The 8,784-nt window shown below is 47.2% G+C and overlaps 1 protein-coding gene across 1 annotated transcript; it reads right to left on the bottom strand.

The window, feature by feature from the left end:
• Positions 1–2,552: 2,552 nt before the first annotated feature.
• On the bottom strand, positions 2,553–7,036 carry LOC128270935 (cytochrome P450 CYP12A2-like). The gene is made up of 16 exons (XM_053008360.1): positions 6,898–7,036; positions 6,578–6,824; positions 6,384–6,500; positions 6,153–6,309; positions 5,981–6,096; positions 5,768–5,921; positions 5,443–5,691; positions 5,050–5,378; positions 4,424–4,569; positions 4,110–4,356; positions 3,933–4,049; positions 3,711–3,867; positions 3,533–3,648; positions 3,317–3,470; positions 3,006–3,254; positions 2,553–2,943 (listed from the first exon to the last, which is right to left on the bottom strand). Exons 1-16 carry the CDS (start codon positions 6,926–6,928, stop codon positions 2,611–2,613), a joined length of 2,919 nt encoding a protein of 972 aa, XP_052864320.1. The 5' UTR covers positions 6,929–7,036; the 3' UTR covers positions 2,553–2,610.
• Positions 7,037–8,784: the final 1,748 nt, after the last annotated feature.

Here is an 8,784-nt window from a genome sequence, read left to right as displayed (position 1 = left end):
TTGAGACCAAGGGGGCCCCGGGAACGGGCAAAACAAAGCAAAACAGAAATAACGACCAGTGGAAGAAGAAGACGAAAAAAAACTAGATTTCTCCTGGCTGCCTGCCCCCCGAAGATTGCTTCACATAATGAGTTAGTTACACTTAACATGTTTTTCAGCCGCCAGAACACACGGGACCCGGGTGGAACGGAGGGACGGGGCGTTGGGCGACCCGAGGATCGCTTCCAATCAAAAGCTAAGGCCTAACCAAAAGGCCACAGCGAAACAGCTTCATGTGGTTCGCTTTAGGATCGAAGAAACATAAGAAAGAAACATACGAAATGAAGCATCATTTTCGGTGCCTTCGGGGCCACGCTGAGCCGAGCGCATGGCTATTATTGGTTTCTGGTTATATTTTGTTTAACTTTTGGACGGCGGATACAGCAGATGGTCGACCGACGTCCTGCTGACCAATGGCTGAAGCTCTGACAGCCCCGGATCGCCCATAGATGCCGAACGATTAATTAAATAGAAGAAAGAAGTGTTATTATCCGCATTGGCTCAGTGTATCGGTTTCCACTGGCGATAAAATCATTTTCCAACTAGGAACATTCATAAACAAATTCCTGTCTCGTTCAGTAAAATGACTTTTTAATTTTGTATTAGATTTCCCCAACGCGATCGCGCGTACAGAAACTAGAAAGCAATTCAATTCAGTTGTGAATTATCCAAAGCACGGGCTTTTAGGTCTTCAACCGGCTCATTAGGCTTCATTTATTTTATGCACTCATGCAACTACTTTAAATGCATGTGTGCCTATCCTAAACTAATTGGAAACCGTATCGTTTGTTGCAGCCAATTACCATTCTGCTGACGGTATAAAGTGCAGCGTTATCGTACCATTTCTATAACTCACCGTAATGCTCGTGATTCCGACACCGAATTGATTGACCGTGCCCATCGGTGGGAACGGCTCTCATCATCAGCCAGCCAGCGGTTCATGCTCGATTTATTTATCGCGTTATCTGTAACCGCGGTTCGCGAGCTGCGAGCCGTGAGATAAACAGTGGCTGCCGATTGCAGTCTAACGAGCCATTAAAATAGCCCAACATTACGCGCGTTACCGTACGCTCGTAACAATCGTCACGGCCCATCGCACGGCGTCACGGGTTCGAGTGCTTTATGGGACACTTTATGTGCAGTCCCGGGGACTGGCTAACTGATGTGCATTATTACTGCTCGTGGCGTGGCGTGGTGATTTTATTTCGCACGCACGACCCGCAATCAACCCACCAATGTTTACCTTTTAATGAGTGCAAAGTGCATTGCGCTGCAACACACTGCAATTGTAGGCGCGATCGTCAATCGGAATGTCACGAGGCACGTTCGGTTTGAGGTGTGCAATTTCGCACACCTTTCCACCGTCGATTCGAATAGCATTCGAGAGCGCAGATTGCAGATTGCAGCTGAGAGCGGCTCCAATTAGAGAGAGCCCTGGATGGCTTCAGAAGAAGCCACACCGCTGGCAGCAGTTCGCCCATTAATGATGCTAATGAAATTGTGAAAATAATGCACATTAAGCCGAACGACGGCGCCGTACGGTGTAAGGATTTAGCCGTCCGTACTAATCGGACCCGAGCACAACGGCAGCAAAAAGAAACACCGAAAACATTAAAATCATAAACAGCAACACGGTCTTATGCACCGTCGGTGGAGCATGAAAAAGCTCTTACTATGTGCTCACGGCGCTGGGTTCTACGAACGTCTGGCCGGCCATTTTTTCGAAAAATTAATCACCAGCAAACCCGCCCGGTCGGGCGTGCAGCGGGAGTGCACCCCCCCCGCTCATTTGCATACTAATGTGTTGACGACGACGGTCCGGTCGGCTGGCCGGTCGATGCATTTTGGCCTACCGAAACAGTTCCACGCAAAGACCTCCAAGAAACGAACCACCTTTGCCCAAGCAATTTATGCACCGACTGCACGCTTCTTTTTCGCCCATGCTCGGCTCATTTCCATACCTCGGTCGGTGGTCGTCGGTGGTGTCGAGGGCTTAATAATTGAGAAATTATGCACAATTTAAATGAATTTGTTCAGTAATTACTCACCATTCGGCGGCAGCGTACGGGGCAACAATGTACGGCGGCGGCAGCGCCCGATGCACACGCGGAGATGCAGTGGCCGATGCGATAAGACACCCGGGCCCTGGCACGAAAGAGCCCACCAAGACGCCGGGCCATAAGCAGTAAATTATGTTATCAAGTTCGCAATCATTTTCCTAGATAAATAACACCTCAGCGGCGTTGCAGGATGCTAATTTTTTGCATTATTTTTACGCGTGTGGATGGCGAATATTTTATTCGTCCGGCTACTGTTTTTGATTCACTCACACACACTTGGCTTGGTTTGTTTAACTTCGTCCTGGGCTCCAGTTAATGCTATCTGATGTGCCTTATCAACGACAAGGTGTGCCATAAATACACTCTAATTTATTAAAGGATGCAAAGTGTGAGGGTCAGATTCGTATTCTGCCGTTTTTATAAAGGCACTCAAAACATATTCTTTTATTTTTCCATAATCAGTTAAAATTTACCTTTTCCATGATGTTAGAATACGGAAGGAAGTACGTTTTTAATTCGTTATATCCTGCAGCTGGAACTGCAGCGGATTGGCTGGAGTGTTGATGATGTTTGTTTTAAACTTAAGATCGTCATAATTCCAGCGAAGCTCGTAACTTCTCACGAATCGCGAAATAATGATCTCCATCTCCATCATGGCGAGCCGCCTACCGATGCAACTCCTAGCCCCGAACCCAAAGGGAAGAAAAATGAACGGATTCGTGTCCTTCGCACTGGGCAAACCCTCAGGACGTTCGTTGAGCCACCGTTCCGGTAGAAACTGACTGGCCCGATGGAAGAACTGATCGTCGCGCTGCAGCACGGACGTAAGCATCGCCAAATCACTCTACAAAATCAATGCGAGGAAATTAGATGCGGCTCCAATCTTCTATAGTGCGGTGCACTTACACCTTTCGGAATGCGGTACCCTTGGAGCACTATATCGCGACCGACGCATCGCATGTTGCCAATCGTGGGCTGGTACAGTCTCATTCCCTCCTTGATGCACGCCCTCAAGTACGGCAGGTTCCGCATGTTATCGGTCGTGAACGGAGAGTCCTTCGTCGGCAGGACGGCCCGTAGCTCGTCCCGAAGTCGCGATTGTTTCTCGGGATTTTTGGCCAACGAATACAGCACTCCGATCGTGCTGGACGAAGTCTGACGAAGGGCCCGTAAAAGTATAAAATAATGATTCCTTTTATATCACGTCATTAACTTACCGTATCGACGCCGGCACTTATCATGTCCATGGACATCACCACCGCCACGGTTTTGTTGACCTTCAGCAACTTCTGCAGGACACTCTGATTGCCATCGGACGGTGGGTTTTGGTCAATTTTCAGTATTGCTTCATCAATTTTCGTCATTATTAAGCTGCAAATGAATGGCAATTATTACCATGGACATGGACGCTGATTTGAAATATGGGTACTCACTTGGTCAAATCGTCCAGCGTTTTCATAAGCCGCTTAAACGTCGGTGTTTTGTAGTACTTCCAGATCGATGGCTCAATATCCAAACGGTAGGTTAAATCCAGTGAGTCTCTCACTAACTACCAGCCGAGAAAATTTAGGTTAGATAATTCAGATAACCTTCAAACATTCTCCAACTCACCGTGATGATAGTTTTTGCATGTCCTAATGGATCCGCATGCAGCACACCAAACCTGGTGTCGAGCGCCAACACTCCGATGGTCTCCAGGGCCCACCGGTTCAGCCACTGGTCGAAATCGGCCGGCAATTCATTCTTGGCATCTCGTAAACCACCGATACTAAGAACAATTCCTGGTTACAACAGGCCTGCCTCAAAACAATGCTAACGACTGTCGAAACTCACATAGTCATAAATTCGCGCGCAATTTCATCTACTTGATCCACGTACAGGCCAACGGTTTTCGGTTGCATCAACACCGGATTAGTGATTGTGCGTGTCTTTTGCCACTTTTCTCCTTGTCTGCGGAAAGATACGGATTGTAGTGCCCAACATACCAACATCTTTTCGCACGTTACTTACTCGTTGGCCAACCCTCCCGTTTCGCCAAAGATTTCTGGGCGCACCTTCGTCCGGTAGTAGGTAAACGTATCCAAAGTCCGCCGAACCGGCCAAATCCCCTCGGTGCGAAAGACCTTCTCATAGTCGGCCGGCTTGTAGCTCAGCACCACATCTGGTTTTCCCATCAGGCCTGGGATACGCACCAGGTCTCCAAAGTCTTCCCTCAGTCGCTGATGAAACTCAATCACGGGAAGTCCAGCGTAGCGACCTATCAACGAGCGAATTATGCGGCTGACGAAATAACCCCCCGCGGATCACTTCCTGAATATACTGACCCCCTTCTTTGAAGCCTCGGTACATGTGCATCAGCGTTGGGGTGGGGATGCTTTTAAACGGCTTGGCCGACTCCCACTCCGAATCGATGACATCTTTCGCACTGGCCACGGTGGCAGATTGATACTGGCGCGTACAAATAGCCCCACTTGCGATCGGTTTCGCGTTGACGCATCGAAAACTTGCCCGAAAAGCCATCTGCGCAATACTCTATTCTCACTTACAGGCGACACTCACAATCGGCCCAACCACACAATCGGTACTGAATTTCAATGCCGAAAATCAGCTTGTTTAATGCTTTATTTTTTTGCTTTCTTTCGTGTGTATGCGTGATACGCGAACGTCTCATTCAATCATTGTGTCAGTACGACAGTGACCGTAGCGTCAGTAACCATACGATGAATCACTGACTGTGCTATCTTCGTAACTTGCTGTGTGTTATCTGCCCGTCAAACAGGCAATTTAAGATAAGATAGATTGTGTCTGTGTATGTAGACAGCAGACAGCGGTACGTGAAATGGTATGCGAACAGTTTCAAAGCGACGATCGATTCAATCAAAGCTCAAATTTATTTGATTAGCATAATGGATAGAAAAAAAATTGTTACAAGATATCAGACAACTCGCGCTAGGCCACCTCTTTCAGTTCGAACTTTAGCGGACTAACCGGAAGGTTAATGAGGTTGGCCTTGACTTTCATGTCAGGATAGTTCCAACGGATTTCGTAGTTCCGCACGAACCTCGAAACGATGATCTCCATCTCCATCATGGCCAGCCGTTTCCCGACGCAACTTCGCGCCCCAAACCCAAACGGCAGGAAGATGAACGGATTCGCATCCTTTGCGCTCGGGATATGATCGGGACGTTCAGTAAGCCACCGTTCCGGGATGTACTGTTTGGCTTCGTGGAAGTACGCATTTTGCCGCTGCAAAACGGTTGAAACCATCGAGATGTCGGTCTGTAACAACGGTGGAACATGGTTATAGAATGATGGCGACACGTGACACCACTTCTCTACGCACCCCTTTGGGAATGCGGTATCCTTGCAGCACCAGATTTTGTCCCGTGGCACGGAAATTGCCAAAAGTCGGAGCGTACAGTCGTAAACCCTCCTTAATGCAGGCCCTCAGGTACGGCAAATTTCTCATGTTTTCCGTGGTCAGTGGCGAATCCTTTGACGGCAGTATCGTGCGCAGTTCGTCGCGAAGCTTCGCTTGCTTGTCCGGGTTCTTGGCCAAACAGTACAACACACCGACCGTGCCAGACGATGTCTGTGGGAAGATGATTGAAGACAATTGCCTAAGTTAGCCAAACAAGAGCATAATAACGAGATAATCCATTGCCAACCGTGTCGATGCCGGCCATTATCATGTCGAAAGACATCACCACCGCCGCGTTCTTGTTGACCTTCAGCAGCTTCTCGAGCACACTTAAATTTCCCTCCGATTTGGGGTGCTTCTCGATCCGCACAACGGCATCATCGATCTTGGCCATTATGAGACTACAACACACAAGAAATTGATTACTCTAAACAATGTGTAGTAAACTTCCTGTACTCACTTTGTTAGATCATCAAAAACCCGCATTAGCCGTTTGAAAGTGGCCGTTTTGTAGTACTTCCAGATCGACGGCTCAAAGTCTAGGCGGAAAGTTAGCTCGAAAATATCCTTCACCAGCTAGAACGAGAGTGTGTTACTAATCGCGCAGTCCGCACATTGGTCCTCGAACATACCGCAATGACCGTTTTGGCCTGCTCCGATTGATCCGCTTTCAGCACACCGAACCGGGTGTCCAGCGCCAACAAGCCCATCGACTCCAGGGCCCAGCGGTTTAGCCACTCATCGAAGTTCTCTGGCAACTCGTTCTTTGCGTCACGCAATGCCGTTACTCTGCGCAAAACATCACGATACGCCAATGGTTATGAGGTTCTGATTAACATAAGCCGCACCGAACAAATACTTACATTGGCATAAACTCGCGAGCGATCTCATCCATCGCCTCCACGTACAGCGCGACGGTTTTGGGGTTCATCATTACCGGATTGGTGATCGTGCGCATCTTCTGCCACTTTTCGCCTTGTCTGTGGGACAGAGGGGGAAAACTTTCCATCGGTGCCATTCGCTAGCCTTGCCTATGACCTGCAACCGACCGACTTACTCGTTGGCCAATCCACCTGATTCTCCGTAAATTTCCGGTCGAATTTTTTGCCGATAGTAACTGAACGTGTCCAAGCTGCGGCGCACTGGCCAAACGCCCTCGGTGCGGAAAACCTTCTCGTAGTCTTCCGGCTTGAAGCTCACAACGAAATCCGGCTGCCCCAGCATACCCCGCATACGGATCAGGTCTCCGTAGTCATCCCGAAAGCGTTGGAACATATCGATTATTGGTAGATTGCTATTGTTTTCTGTTCGGGAAAAGTGGAATGGATTTTCGTTGTACCAATAGACCATCGCACAGACCCGAATCAAATTGGTCACCTTGAAGTCTGAAGCCCTGGATCAGGGTCATCAGCGACGGGCCGGGGATACTCTCGTACGGTCGGGCCGACTGCCATTCCGGATCGATCACCTCTCTAGCGGGTTGCGCACTGAGGCACCGTTTTGGACACTGTTTCGACACAATCCGGAACATCGGGGCGTCGGCCATCGCCATCCGGTGCCATGATGGTGTGAACATGAAACCATAATCTGCGGTCGGTCTCGGGGGTGAGGGTTTCGTGGCCGCCGCTCTGCTCTGTTTACATAACGAAACTTTTCCCGTTCTATGCTGCGAGCTCACGAGCCCTTGCAGGACCCGTTCGCGTTCTCAGCCCTCCTTCAGGGATTTTGTGGATTTTTCTTGCCTCTCGCTCGGCCCCGGAGCTCGGCCAACCCCCGGCGGTACGTGTGCCATAATTCAATTTAATCCAATAACATTATTACATTATTAGAAAATCTGTGTGTGAGAGTGCGGCAGATGTTGTAAAGTACTTGGTCGTGTTCGTCGGTTTTATCGTCGCCAGCGCGCCCAGAAGGGTCTTCTTGGGAAGGTTTGGTCCGTTTTTTTCTTCATCTGTGTGTGTGGCCGTGGTTGAATTCCCTGATCCCTTCGTTTTGCCAAGTGATGCCATTTTGAGTTTTGTTGCCATCAGCAGTTGCGAGCGGACTACAAATCGTGGATTCGGGGATGTAACGAATGCGACGTATGGGAAATAGTCTGCATTCAGATAAACTTTTTTTATTTACTTGCTGGAGGGTTATGGGTTCCATAGTTTTGTTTCCTATATTCTGGACCGCAGTTTTCTTTCTATTTTAAATGATCAACCACTTTTGAAATATAACTTCTATATTAGGTCCGAGCCAAATTGCTTCAGCACTCGGCAAAGGGATTTCTTTATTTATGTTGTTCTTTTTTTAATACAGAACTGTCAACGAGTCGCTTGGATTAGTTGACTATAATCACATTCATGTACAAACTTTGTTAATACAAATTCGAACAGACGAATACGGAGAAGAAATATCGGTAACGTGTGATTGAAGTCAAAATATTCATACTCTTAATGAAAACTACGACGCATTACATTAAACAGGTTTAGTTCAAGTTGTCCTAGTGTAGTAGAGCTAAAAAGCCCGCAATAAAACAGCATTAGACGCATCCATGTCTGAACTCAAGAGATTCGAGTCTTCTATTATCTTTACCAATAATTTTACACATACTACAGGGTTATTTATTTTCTAATTTTAAAACAGAACTTTAAAATAACATATGAAAAATAATGTTTCATTATTGTTATTGCTGTTATTCAACAATTCATTTTCTACAAATGGGGAACATTTAACTATAATGTTGATTCTTAGGTTGCCAGATATAAGTTGCCATAATAAACTAAAACAGCGCTTTTGAGTTTAGCTGCTAATAATATTCATTTAGAGTTATGTATGACTTGTTACGAGAAAGAAATATTTTAAAGTCGTGTCAAAATATGCCGAAAGTGTGCAACAAAGTAGTGATTTTTTGATAACAATTGTTTATGGTTATTTAACTAAATAAAAATGGTGTGATTTTTCTGCTCTACGTTCATCGGCCATATTCGAGTGCGAGTGCGTTTTCTAGGCAACTGTCCAGCATCCATTCGTAAGTGTCCAGTTATAGACACGAGAACTTCAACTGTGTCAACAATTGATGTGCCAACATTGAAAGCCAAATTAAATTATGCCAACGATTTCGAACGAAACGAGAGTAGTTTGTGTTCTATTTAGCGATGCTACCCAAAACGTGCCCAAAGGGTTCCCAAGTGTCAGCCGCAGTGCGCTGCAGCACGATCTCCACACAGCACGACAGTTCAGTTCCGCTTCTTCTCGCCTCCCCACCATGTCGGACGGCTA

The sequence above is a fragment of the Anopheles cruzii genome, chromosome 3 (assembly GCF_943734635.1).
Source record: "Anopheles cruzii chromosome 3, idAnoCruzAS_RS32_06, whole genome shotgun sequence".
In the NCBI taxonomy this organism is placed as follows: Eukaryota; Metazoa; Arthropoda; class Insecta; order Diptera; family Culicidae; genus Anopheles; species Anopheles cruzii.
This window is presented reverse-complemented; position numbering and strand designations above follow the sequence as displayed.

Excerpts from the sequence above, each read along its gene's own strand:
- LOC128270935 (XM_053008360.1), bottom strand. The coding sequence starts at position 6,928 with ATGACCCTGATCCAGGGCTTCAGACTTCAAG. Across the intron at positions 5,922-5,980 it reads GTTTTTGATGATCTAACAAA|TCTCATAATGGCCAAGATCG; the intron begins GTGAGTACAGGA and ends TGTGTGTTGTAG. Across the intron at positions 5,379-5,442 it reads GATACCGCATTCCCAAAGGG|ACCGACATCTCGATGGTTTC; the intron begins GTGCGTAGAGAA and ends CCGTTGTTACAG.